Raw genomic sequence first — 13,303 nt, 5'->3', positions numbered from 1 at the left:
TCAGTCCTTCGCATCTCCTTTCTTTCAGCAAGTGTTCGCATCCCCCAGTAAACATCCCATGGACAGCAAAGGGGAAGAATCCAAGATCAGCTACCCCAACATCTTCTTCATGATCGACAGCTTCGAGGAGGTGGGCTTTGTCTCCCTCTAGCTCCCCCTCATCAGGGAATACGAGGGAATACGAGACGCTTTTCCCTCAGGCCTCACACGCCTTCAGAAAGGCGGTGGGCGCTGGGCTGGGGTTGCGCTCTTCCTGCTGTTTGACTCAGGGCAAGTGAGTTCACCTGGCTCAGAGCCTCGGTTTTCTCATCTGTAAAATGGGCATCAGAGTTGAAAGGTCAAAGAGCTCATGAATAATGGGAAAATGCGCCGTAAATGCCTACAGAGAGTGCTTCCCAGGCGGGAGGAATCATTGTTATGGCCCTTAAACTCTGAATCAGGGCCTCCACACCTTGGGATCCTAGGATGTCCAAGATGGCTGGGGCTCTAGAAGTCATGTGGACCAAGCTTCTATTTTAAGGTTGGGAAAACTGGGGCCCAAGGCAGGTGACTCGACTGGGAAATGTGGGGTGCCCGGAACCCAGCTGCTTCCCACTTGCGACCCTGCCAGCTCCTGTCCAGCCACTCTCCCCTGTCGAGGCCCTGGCAGCGGTGCCGGTACCCACCGGAGTGGATCGGGGTCCTGGGAGGACTCAGGAAGAAGGGGGCCTGTGTTTCAGGGCTCTTCTCGATTGGATTGGTGTGTTGAGGCATCTCAGGCTCACACGGCTCATCCGTGGCAGAGCTGAGATTTGAACCTCAGTCTGTGTGACCTCAGAGCTCGGCCTGTACGCTGGCCCCCGGGAGCAATGACTCGAGCAGGGGCGGGGTGCGGAGTCCCCTGCAGGCCACCCTGGCGGTCGGGCGGTCCATCCGTCGGGCGCCTGAGCTGGTGCCTGCACGTGAGCCGTGAAGCTCGGGGCGGGTGGGCCGAGTGCCCACAGCTGGGGTGGAGGAGATCCTAGAAAGCGGGCCAGACGGTTCCCGTGGACCGTTTAACTCCCTGGCATGAGGAAGAGTGATGGGGGCAGTGTCCTTCCAGTGGCCAGGGCGGGTGCGTCCTCTTCCGGTCCCAGAGTCACCGTTATCAACCCCACCCCCTTGTAGACGCTGCCCCCGCCCCGCGGTAGCCTGTCCGCCTTCCTGTGCTGGTCTTGGTGGAGCCGCGGGGGGCCTTGAGCAAATACCCTGACATCTGTGGCTCAGCGTTCCCACCTGCAAAGTGGGAGTTCCTGAGCAGTCCGCCCTGGGCCAGTGAGAGGGTGCTGGGCTGGGAGCCGGGCTGCGGCTGGGTGGTGGCAGCTGGCAGGCGATGAACCCGTCTCTGCCTCGCGCCCCACCCCAGGTGTTCAGCGACATGACCGTGGGCGAAGGAGAGATGGTCTGTGTGGAGCTGGTGGCCAGTGACAAATCCAACACGTTCCAAGGGGTCATCTTTCAGGGCTCCATCCGCTACGAGGCGCTCAAGAAGGTGTACGACAACCGCGTGAGTGCAGGGCGGTGCAGGGCCCAGGGGCGGGCGCCCCCCAGGCCCCCTTCTGCCCTCGCCCGGCTCGGAGCTGTACCTGCCCCTCCTCGGAGCGCCGCAGCCCCCCGGAGCCCCCTTAGGCGGTTGTGTTGTGCTCTCTACAGCACGTCTCGGCCCACTCCGGCCCACTCCGGCCCCCGAGGGAAGACCCTCCTGGGATTAGCCCCTGCTAGACTGAACTGAGGGGAGAGGAGTCCAGGTGGACGGGCCGCTCTCCCGCAGCTGAGCACTGTCCTGAGGACGTCCTCTCTCTGGAGCCTGGGAGGAAGGGACAGGGGAGGTGGTCTCAGGTCCCACTGGGCTGGGGCTCTCTTCCCGGCCTGTGCTGGCCCTGCGTGGGGCATGGTCATCGGGCTGAGAGGGGCATCAGCCAGGGATCCCTAGCGCCCCGGCACTGCCCTGCCTCGTGGGCGAGCCCAGGTCAGCCGGGGCTTGGTCCCCCTGGAGGTGGGCTGGCAGTCCTCAGGGGCTGCTCGTGGCCCCAGGGAGCGGGCATCCCTACCTGCCTGACTCAGGCCCTCTCCCACCCGTCCGCAGGTGAGTGTGGCTGCCCGCATGGCACAGAAGATGTCCTTTGGCTTCTACAAGTACAACAACATGGAGTTTGTGCGCATGAAGGGGCCACAGGGCAAGGGCCACGCCGAGATGGCGGTCAGCCGTGTGTCCACTGGTGACACGTCCCCCTGCGGGACCGAAGAGGACTCCAGCCCGGCTTCGCCCATGCACGAGCGGGTAAGGGCTGCGCAGCTTGGGGAGGGGCCTCCCGTCCCTCAGATCTGCTTCCCACCGTCTCCCTGATCCTTACAGCCCCCGGTGAGGTAGGTGTCATCATCCCCAGCCTTCTGGGGAGGAGGCCGAGGTTCAGAGAGGGCAAGTGACTTGCCCAGGGTCGCACAGCAGGTTAGCGCCTGGGCCCTGAGCTGCCGCTGTGGCGGGGCTCCGTCTCCAGGGTTCTGGCGCCTGCCTCATTGGACCTGCTGGGCGAGTGTGGGCACGTGACCGGCCTTCCTGGAGGGTGAGCCAGGGGTGAGGAGGAGCCAGCCTCCCCTCCTGCCCCAGCAGCATCAGCCGGAGAGCGCAGAGACCCTGGGGTCGCCTAGCTCTTCTCTCTGCCCGGGCCACTTGTTTACAAGGTGTTGTGCACCTGAACTGCTGGGAGGCCACCAGCAGCCCGTGGGTGGGCCTGAGCTTTCGGTTCTGCAGGCCTGGGGACCCAGGCTTGCCTGATGTACTTGCCCTGTCCTAGATCACATGGCTCTCGTGTGACAGCACTGAGCCTTTGAGCCCTGCTCTTTCTAGCCACTGTCCTTCCCCAGGGGTGGGAAGCTGAGGTCAGTGGCAGCTTTATTCGCAGAGCCTCCAGGGGGCCCCAGGGCTCAGGCAGGGGAAAGTCTCCAGCCCGCTGGCTGCTTTGCCCCAGTTGGGTCTTCAGAGGGGGCAGCTCAGAGCTGGGCGTCTTGGATGAAGACAGGGTACTGGGGGCACCTCCAGGAGAGGGGCTGCTGGGGGGCTGGAATCCAGGTGCTGCTGCTTGCGTGAACTGGGACAGGTCTCTTCTCCTGAGCCTCAGTTTGCTCATCCAGAAACGGGGTGAAAACACCTGCCTCCCGAGGTGCTGGGGGCTCAGAGGAGCCGCTGAACATCAGATGGGGCCCTCGGGTCACAGCCGCTGTGGGGACGGCGTCTGGTCTGCCTGGGAAAATGGCTCCTGAGCGTGTAAGTCACGCATCACTGCGGGCGCGCCTTAGGCGGGGGAGCGCATACGTGAAATACTTCTAATTCTGTAAAATTACGTTCACCTTGCACATCTCCAGGTAGTCAGATGGCGGTTTTCCTTCTTTGTACGTCTTTTTTTTGCTTTGAAGTTTCTGCAATGAATGTGTTTTATAAGCAGAACAGAAACAATAAATGCTCTTTTTTGTGATGATGGGTGAGAATTCCAGGCAGGGGCCTCTGTTGTCTTGGGAATAGAGGGGGTTTACAGTCGAGATAAGGAGGTTTATTCTTCTCCTTGGTCCTAAATTGCCCACTGAGGCCCTAACGAATGTGTATGTGAAACCCCTTGTGAAGACGTGGCCTGGGCTTGGGCTGGACAAACCTGGGTGCCCGTTCCAGCCACTTGTTTGCCGAGTGACCACAGATCGGTTACTAGACCTGCCCGGGCCTTGATTTTCCATCTGTCAAATGGGGGTGATGATCTTTCTCGCTCAGGGTGGCTGCGGGGGTGAAGGAGACGGTGCCTGGGAAAGTCCCTGGCCCATAGTAGCAGGGAGGCCTGGGGTCAAGGGGAGGGGCTTGCCAGGGTCACGCAGCTGTCAGTGGCAGGCCCTGACCTCCCAGGACTGCACGGGCCCCCTCCACCTCTGTGCTCACTGTCGCTTGTCCCCTCCCTTTTCCAGAGGGGTCGTTTGTAACCAGCGCATGACAAATGCAGACTCTGTGTGTATTGTGGTTTCTGGTGTTTGTTTTTTATCTTTTAAAAACCTTCCCTGGCTTGTGGGAGGACCGTCTGGAGCCCAGCGGCCGCCGGGACTCTGGTGGATGTCGGAGCCGTGACGAGGAGGCTGATGGGGCTCCCGAAGTCTCAGTCCCAGCTCGTCTTGTTCCTCAGATTCTTGTTTGCATGGGGAGGAGGGAGGAGATGGGCCACGTTCCCTCTGCCTGGAACGCCCTTCCCCCCCTTCTTCACCTAGCGAACTCCTACTCGTCCTTCAAGACCCAGCTCAAGCGGCATCTCCTCCGGGAAGCCTTTCCTGATTTCCCAGGCTGTTGATTCCTTTTGCCTCTGTGCTCCCCTGTATCCTGTGCTTCCGTTTTTCTGTCTCAACAACAACATTCGGTCTGTGGTTGTCACTTTTGGGTCTCCTGCCCCCAGCAGACTGTGAGCTCCTTGAGGGCAGGGACCACTGTCACGTGCCTGTCTGTCCTTAGTGCTGCCCTGAGTGGGTGTGGAGAATGGGTGGTGACTGGCAGTGTGGCTGGAAGAGAGGAGAGGAGGAGATGGAAGCATGGACCGCTTGGCCACTGCACGTCTATGAAAGGATGCTGGGAGAGAGGGGGGATGGGACATAGTAGCCAAAAGAAGAAATCAGGGTGAAGAGCATGGCCTTAGGGGCAGAAGACCTGGGTTGCAACCCGGTGTGGCCACCATCCTGCTGGGTGACCTCGGGCACGTCAGGGTCGCTGTCCCGCCTTAGTTTCCTCTTTGTCAGATGGGCTGATGCCGGTTCCCGTTGTGGGAGGTTGGGAAGGTTCGGTGCCGTGGCGGGTGCTTGAGCCGCATCAGCGGCCAGGCTTGCTTTGGGCTCTGACGACCCTCTGAGGACTGGCGTTTGAGGCCCGCAGGAGGGCAGCCCGGTCCCTCCCGGGGCAGCGCTGGAGGCCAGCACCCGCTGGGCCCCAGCAGGGCGGGTGTCCTTGTCGTCCGAGGCGGGAGGTGGGGGGCACTGGGACCCCGGGTCGGTGGGCCGCTCTGGTGACTCGCCCCTTGTTCCCAGGTGACCTCCTTCAGCACTCCCCCAACGCCCGAGCGCAACCACCGGCCCGCCTTCTTCTCCCCGTCCCTCAGGAGGAAGGTGCCCCGCAGCCGGATGGCGGAGATGAAGAAGTCTCACTCGGCCAACGACAGCGAGGAACTCTTCCGGGAGGATGACGGGGGAGGTGACGCTGCCCCTCCCCAAGCTGCTTCCTTCCCCCATCCACAGTTAGAGGGCCGGCGGTCCCGGGCGGGGATGGAGCCATGGACAGACAGACAGAGGCCCACCGAGAGGCGCCCCCAGCCCGGCGCTCTCAGCGCTCAGCGTGTGAGGCACAGCTGGCAGTCTGCACTGATTTCAGGGGTTCAGAGCCTTCCCGACATCACTGGTCTGCCTGTTCGGCCGAGCGGGTGGGGGAAACGCCTGCCGGGTGAGGGGAGCTCCGTGGTCCGCGTGCACATGCCGTCACCTCCCTCCCTGGCTTTTCTTCTCAGGTCGCTCTGGAACCCCGGGTAGCGGGGGGCATCCCTCAGGGTCTCTCCTTGTTCCGTGCGGTCCCCTCAGGGCTCACCTGCCCTCCCCAAGCCCGCGGGCCCGTCTGTCTGGCAGCCCGCTGGGCGTCTCGGCCCGGATGTCGCAGAGGCCCTGGTTCTCAGCCACTCAGTGTGCAGTGTCTCCTGGCTGGCCTGCGCCTTCCCGCTGCTGCCTCTGTGCACGTGGGCCCCGCCGTCAGCCAGCCGTGCGGCGGGGCGGCGGGTCCGTGTTCGTCAGAAGAGCAGCGGGAAGCCATCTGGAGGAGCTGGGCTGTGGCGTTGAACGGTCCTGACTGGCAGGACCCAGAGGCAGAGGGCCTGCTGGACGAGACCCTGGCCAGGGCCAGGAGACGCCGGCACCGGCCTCAACCTGCTCTTGAGTGAGCTTGGGCGAGCGCCTTCCTCACCTCGGCTTACTTCCAGACCAGCAGGAAAGCACTCGTAGCCCCCAGCCTGCCTTCCCAGGCGACCCGTAGATAGGCTGATGGTGACAGGTCATCCCAGCCTCACCCCCATGGCCTCCCAGTGACAGACAGTACCAGAGGGGAGCAGCGAAGTGACACAGTGTGGCGATGCGCCAGACCCCACAGAGGAGACTGTCCAGGACAGAGAAGGGGGTGTCAGGGAGGGCTCAGAGGGGTGGGCCCTGAGGGGTAGGATTGGGCTGGATAGGCAGGAAGGGGCGATGGGGCGCCCAGCAGAGGGTCGAGCTGGGCCAGGGAGGCGCCACCTGGAATGGGAGGTGTTCTCCCCGCCGCCTGGGCCTGACCGGCCTTCTCCCCTCCAGCCGACCTGCACAATGCCACCAACCTGCGGTCTCGGTCCCTGTCCGGCACGGGGCGCTCCCTGGTCGGGTCCTGGCTGAAGCTGAACCGAACAGACGGGAATTTCCTTCTTTATGCACATTTAACCTACGTCACTTTGCCGCTGCACCGGATTTTAACAGGTAATTTTGACTTTGTGTGGGACCTCTGGGAAAACCATGGCCCCTGAAGGTGTCCCCTTGGGCCGTGCCCTGGCGCCCACCCCGTTATAGTCGAGGGGGAGGCAGAGCTGTCACTGACGGGCCGCAGGGCGGTGCCGGGCAGCGGCTCCAGAGTCCCCGCGTGAGCCCCGTTCCCCGTGGCCTCGCCAGGCGGTGCAGCTGCTCCAAGCCCATTCGTCCCCCGTCTGCACGGAGGGTGGTCACAGCACCGCAGTCACCCGAGGGTTGGAAGAGAAAACGCCCGTGAACGACGTGGCGTGCTTCCTTCATAAATGGAGCACTGGGGGTGTGACCGCCCGCGTCTTCCCCGCCGCCCTAGACATCCTGGAAGTACGGCAGAAGCCCATCCTGATGACCTAGCCGTGTGCGGGGCCCACGCGGAGCCTCCAGCCCTGCCCAGTCCTGGGAGTGCTGCCAAGTGCCTACCTGTCCACCGTCACTGGGGTCTTCCGGGACCACCCAGCGCCGCAGCCGGAGCCAGGCGGGACCACTCGACTCCCGGGGCCAGGGCCAGCTCCACCAACACCAGCCCAAACTGAAGTGCCTCGTTCTCCTCCCCGCTGGCTCTGCTCCTGCCCACCCACCCGGCACCCTCAGCCCGTCTCTGGAGAACCCTCTGCACCCAAAGAGGACCAGAGATGCCAAGAGGCATAAGAGAGAGCAGAGGAGCAGCCAGCATCCAGAGGGAGTCCAGCCCTGCGGACCCGATGTACGCATCCCGACAGGCGGCAGGCAGAGACCACTGGCTGGGGGCACGCAGTGTGTCAGACTGTCAGCACTTAAGGAACAGTGGTTTCAGATTTTGTGACACTGTACCGATGACCTTCAGCATCCAAGTTAGTCCCGATCGTCTGTCCTCCCTCGTTTACTCCTGGTTGTAGATGGGTTTCCACGGGGAGCGGGGAACACGGCTGTCTGATGGTTTTGCCCTGGGCTGGGAATACCTCACCCCGTGCCCGGTTCCAGACAGGCCCCCATCCTGCCAGAATGGCCTTTGCTTCCAGCCAAAGAGCATCACCAACACACACACCTCCAGCTTGGAGACAGCCACCCCATCTGCGCCTCCGCTGGCGTGGCCTGCGGAATTTGGATTCTGAGGGCAGGAGAGAGTGCTTGGTAGCCGGGCAGGAGAAGGGTGGGGTCCCTGCCAAAGGGCGAGGAGGGGTCTGCGTTCTCCCAGGAAGGTTCCAGGCAGAACCTCCGTCCTCTGGGGCCAGGGGAGGGGATAGGGTGTTTCATCTTCCCTGGTTTCTTAGAGCGTATTTCCTTTGAATGGGCGTGCTGGTCCCATTTCTCAGACCAGTCACTGAGGCAAAGGGGAACTGGCTTCCATGTGGCTTGTCAGGCCCCGTCCCAGCTTGAGGGGTTTCCACCTGTGGTGACACATTGCGCTCTTCTGAAAACCGTGAGCCCCCTGGATAAGAGAAGCGTTCCCCTGCCCACGGGAATAAGCCGTCAGCTGGGTCTCTGCTGCTCTGTTTTGCTTGCGTCCTCAGGAGTGTTTGAAGGGTTCCTGGTGTACTAGGGTTAGAGAGCCTCTGGGGCAGAAGACGGAGAGGAGGAGGGGCGCGTTTTCCCGTCCGTTTCCATTCTGCGCGTTCTAAGGGTCTGCGTTGGGCTCCGGGAACCGGGGACTACTTTGGGGCTTCTCCAGATTTTGTATGCTGTTATTAAAAGCGAGCTACTGCATTTCATTCTGCCTCAGTTTGCCCACCTGTCGATGGGGCTGATACCACCTACCTCACCGCAGTCTCCAGGGTTCCGGTGCACGACCGGGTCAGGGCGAGATGGCCAGCCCTCCTGCATAGCTCAGCTCAGGTCAGGTGGCAGACCATCGGGACGCTTACCCTACCCCACACCCTGGTCACCAGGCCGGGGAGGTGAGTGGTGGGGTCGGGGCGAACGTTCTTGCGTTCTCTGACAGCGCCCGGCTCGTGCTCGGCTGCATCTCAGCTCCCCGCACAGCTTCACGTTCCAAAACTGTCTTAGCGCAGCACAGAGTCAGGTCACGCCCCAGAGTGTTGGAGCAGAGAGCGCCTCAGGGAGCTGTGAGCCTGGCCCGGTGTTCCCAGGTGCCGGGTGAGTGTTCTCTGGGGAGCCCAACTCTGCAGCCACGTCTGTGTCCGAGGCAGCTGAATTACAGCTTTTCCTTCAGGCTCCTTTTCTTCCTGGTCTTCTGGGGTCTGAAGACTGGCTCAGTTCTTGGGAGAAATGCAGTCCTAACGTATCTGCCGCGGAGGGATGAGGTCGTTTCGCACATGCGCAGTGCAGCCGCCCTCCCCGTTCTCATAGGGGAGGAGCCCGAGAAGGGTCCGCCCACACTGGAGCCAGAAATCGGCTCCTCCTCAAACGAAAGTTCTGCCTCGAAGGGTAACTGAGGGCCAGTTGCAAGGAACGCGTGAACGTGCTTTGCAGAGCTTAGACATGCGGGCCACAGTGGTCTTAGAGATCACGCCTCACTGGTAAAGCGCGTGAACTTAGGTAGCACCTAGCGTGTGCAGGCACCGTGCTAAACGTTTAGCTGCTTGTCATCACCCCCTTCTTACAGATGAGGGAGCAGCCACACACGAGAGGTTGGGACAACAGGAGCCCAACCCAGGCGTCTGGCCCCAGTCGACACTGAGCCTCGACACCGTGCTGCCCCAGGACTGATGCACGAACGTTCCGTGGAATCGACCTTTCTCAGTCTTAAATCCTCCAGAGGCTACTTCTGACACTGAATTTAAAACATGCTTAGAGGCACTCGGTAACTAGGCAGTAAGCTGTTACTCTGAGTTTTGCTTTTCTCAAAGTCACAAATGACATCAGTAACAGAGTGACAAGTGACGGGGCCAGAACTGAGGCCCCGACATCCCAGGGCGTCCTGGTGTTGACACATCTTACTTCCTGTAGGGCCATCTTTCGTTTTCTGGGAACATGCCTGTCTCTTGTATAAGGAGGGGACAGCCAAAGCGCGTGAACATCTCTTAAACGGGAATTGGAATTAAAGTGCCGTTTTCCTTTGAAGAAACCTGTAACCTCTAAGCTTTTTAGGACATTAATAAGAAAGTTATCTTCTTTTTAGAATCAGACCCGTGTCTTCTCTGTTTCCATCTCCTTCAGCACCCGAAGGTTCAGGCAGTGTTTAGTCTCCATTCCGATGTCTGATGGAAGGAACTTTCAGTTGTCTGTGCAAACAGCTGAGGTTTGTTATTTCAAAAGAAGGATATTATTTTTAAGTAACAGAGAAGTAGTCAAAGAGAAGAAAGGGCAGAACATTCTAAAGCCAGTCAACTTGGAGATAGCGTGGGTTTTCTGGCGAGTCAGAGCCTTGCTAACGTTTGGGCTTCTCAAGGACTGTGAACAAATCATCAGAAATCAAGTAGGTTTCTGTCAATGATAGTAACGACAGACAGGCATGTTCCTGATGTGATTTTTTTTTTCAAAGAATCTAGCTAGAATCGAACCAGGACCTATTTTTGCTGTTTTAATCACAGACAAACTAGTCAGTAGAGATTTTTGAAGAATGATGTGAAAACTATTTCTTAAAAGACATTCCAGAGGAAGTCCCTATGCAGTTGGTACATTCTAACGACTGACTTCTGAACAACATTCGACATTATTGTAATGAGGGGGTTTTAAATTGCTGGCCAAAATTCTTCAAAGAGTTACCTTGAAAATATAGATTTACCTATAAAACTGTCAACTTTTTAATGCGCCTTGGTGATAGGTTTCACTCTGATAATTCTGTTCAGTTTTCCAACATAGCTGGAATTTAGTTACAAAACCAAGTGTCTTTTGCCAGTACATTGATTATTCCTGTGCAGGCTTTCCCTCTTCTGTGTATCAGACAGCAGAATTACTTCCCTTCAAAAAGATAACCGCCCTAATGGGACACAGACTCCGACAGGGATGTGATGCTGGCCGACATCGGGCCCTGGACCTGGAGTGGAAGTAGCCTCTGGAGGCGTTAGCAGTCCCCCGGGAGTCGGGTGATGGGTGCACCGGGGCTTCTTACCTTTGTTCCTGTTCACTGACGGACGTGATCCTCAGCGGAGAAGGAATCCTGCAGCCCTTCGTCTAAGCCCCGGGAACAGACAGCCCTGGACAACTCGCGGGACACCGCACAGAAGCCAAATCACTTGAACACCGAGTGGCCTGGGGCTGGGTTCAGAGTCCACAGCGGGTAGAGCCTCAGAAGCAGAGGCAGCCAGCCGCGTGGAGCCGTTGGTGTGTAGTTTTCTACTCTTCCCAGGGCAGGCGGGCATCTTCGTGGCTGCGGTTCCAGCCCTGAGCTCAGTAGATGAAAACCAACAGCGACGCTCCAATGCTGCTGAGCGGCTGCCAGTGTCGTCTTTAGTCCCCACTTCCTAGAAGGTTGGACGATTTAGGTGTAAATAGCAATCTTTTATGGTCTCCAAACGAGTTCTGTGTGTGAGAATATGTAAACCTACGAAGAAAACCTGTTGAGATTTTTCACTACTTTGAGGCCTAACTAAAATGATTTCTACAAAATATATTTTAGCAGAAACACCAGGACGGCATACATTGGCTATATTAGGACCTAGCTGGCAGTGCTGTTTCCATAAGCTCTGTCAACAGCTTCTGGATTAACCATCTTCCACATACAATAGAAGTAATTTCTAAGCACTTGTTTGTGTTCGGCTGCTAGCTGGGCTTTATGATTTTGCATTTCTTTTGAAAGCTGATTTGCATGTTGGGTATTATTTATTTCTTCTCTGATGAATCTGTACCTGTTTTTTCCTCCAGTGGGTGTTTCAGATTACAGATATTACAGCAGTGTGCTAATTTACTGATTGAACCTTAATTTCCCCCCAGAGGTGTCTTAAACTTCCTTTGGAGCTTTCACACCCTGGCTCTGGCAGGCCTGGGCGTCAGCGAGGGGTCTGGAGGCCAGCAGCTACAGTTTGGTCAGATGCTGTATTTGCAAAATGAAACCAGAGATTGTTTCAGGGTCAGCTCTCTCAGCCCCTGTGAAGTCAGTTATAAAATTCCCAAGCCTTTGCCAGAGAACCTCTGCAAAGGCCCTGGGAGAAGTGGGAAAGTGACTAGAATAAAAGGAGTCCCAAGTTCCTGTTCTGGCAGGCTTCGCATGAGCTACTGGTCTTCTGGAAGGTGGCTTTGGACCGTGGCTGGCTGTTGCCTCCCAGCCCCGGTTCATCGGGTTGACACCGAGGATGCTCACAGCCCCTCAGGCTGACTCTGCCAGAGCCTCCTACTCCGGTTCCTGCAGGTGGAAGCACTGCTCAGGCAGTGGGCTTTTTCTTTCTGTGGTCAGGTGCACTCTTACGTCATAGGGTGATGGGCACAAGTAAGGCCTAAGACACTGTAGAAGGTTATAGAAAATGACAACAAAAAGGGGGGCAGTCTGCGAGGGACACTTCCACAAATCTAGAAATAGAGTAAAGGTCATCACAGCACATCTCTCTCAGAAACACCGGAGCCAGGATTCTCTGAACTGGCGTCACCAAGGGTGGCCTGTCCTTCGGAAGGCGTACAGACGGCACCTAGAAAGGAGGCAGTTTAGTAGGTGAAAAAGGTGACTTCCTTCTCACCCACATCAGCCCCCTTGTTGTTAATAGTGAGGAGGTCCTTTTAAGACAGTCACCTGATTAGTAGAGGTGGGGAGACAGTCTGTACCCTGGAAGCTATACCTGCAGTAACTGCATTCCTGTTCACTGCTTACTCTTGAGGGCTATGCTGCTGTTTGCGTTTTTATTCTGACCTAGATGCACTTTTAGGAACTACTGTCATGCCCTGGCTTAGGAAAAAAATGTTGACTGGAAGGGAAAACCTTTGGGAATTTTATACCGGCAGAAAGGGTAAGTGTAAAGTAACTGACTCCAGACAATAACACCGTTCACTGTATATATACGTGTTGGATGTGTAAACATGCTGTACTTCGTGCTCGATTGTTAAAATGACAGAACAGCTGGAAAATTTATATGAGGAAGGAAAAATATTTGTTCTGGGGATGATTAAACAAAAGATGTCTTTGCTTTTGCCCACAGCAACATTAAATTCCCTCCTGACTTGGCCTCCACGTAAGCCAACAGGCTTATTAACAAGATACTTCCTTCCTATTTGTGGGTTAAGGGTCTTTCATCCTGGAACCTGACTTTAATAAAACAATTAGACTGCTCAGTTTGAAATACCATGGTTTTTAGTAAACTTTAGTGATTATAATTTAAATAAACAATTTTGTTTAAAGGATTTTAGCCAATTTCAGAAACCAGTGAAGCACAGTCCTTCAGTGGGCACATACATACCTTCAGGTCACACTGGAGGGAGCCCGCGTGGCTCTGTCCCCTCGACAAGCTGCACCTCCTTAGGGTTTTGTGAACTGTAGAGTAGAATCACCACCCACCTTCCCAGATGCAGTGAAGCTGGAGACACGTACAAAGGCTGGCATAGTTCCTGGCAACTGTGATAATCAGTTTCCTCCTGAAATATGTGCCCAAAGGGTGTTTCATAGATTATCTTCAAACAAGTCATAAGAGAGCACAGATGTAGCCCAGTTGTGCTCAAATTTGACTTGTGTCAGAAACACCTGTTAAAACCCAGACGGCTGGTGATGAAATATTCTGGAATTAGATGGTGGTGATGGTTGCACAACTCTGAATCTAGTAAAAACAGCTGAACTGTGCATGTTAAAAGGGTGAATTCTATAGTATGTGAGTTATACCTCAATAAAAACCAGAACACATGCCTGGGCCCCTGCCCGAGGATCTGGCTGGGTGGG

The 13,303-nt window shown here is 57.0% G+C and overlaps 1 protein-coding gene across 1 annotated transcript in view; it reads left to right on the top strand.

The window, feature by feature from the left end:
* The window catches only part of KIAA0930 (KIAA0930 ortholog), a 44,536-nt gene extending 31,824 nt beyond the window's left edge, over positions 1-12,712 (top strand). The window contains exons 5-10 of the mRNA XM_060025811.1: positions 29-130; positions 1,385-1,525; positions 2,105-2,299; positions 5,065-5,227; positions 6,364-6,522; positions 6,881-12,712. Coding sequence (XP_059881794.1) covers positions 29-130; positions 1,385-1,525; positions 2,105-2,299; positions 5,065-5,227; positions 6,364-6,522; positions 6,881-6,921 — 801 coding nt within the window. The 3' untranslated portion in view covers positions 6,922-12,712. The remainder of the gene's footprint in view (positions 1-28; positions 131-1,384; positions 1,526-2,104; positions 2,300-5,064; positions 5,228-6,363; positions 6,523-6,880) is intronic.
* Positions 12,713-13,303: the final 591 nt, after the last annotated feature.

The sequence above is a fragment of the Delphinus delphis genome, chromosome 11 (assembly GCF_949987515.2).
Source record: "Delphinus delphis chromosome 11, mDelDel1.2, whole genome shotgun sequence".
In the NCBI taxonomy this organism is placed as follows: Eukaryota; Metazoa; Chordata; class Mammalia; order Artiodactyla; family Delphinidae; genus Delphinus; species Delphinus delphis.
Note: the sequence above shows the minus strand (reverse complement) of the source record. Positions and strands in the feature narration are given on the sequence as shown.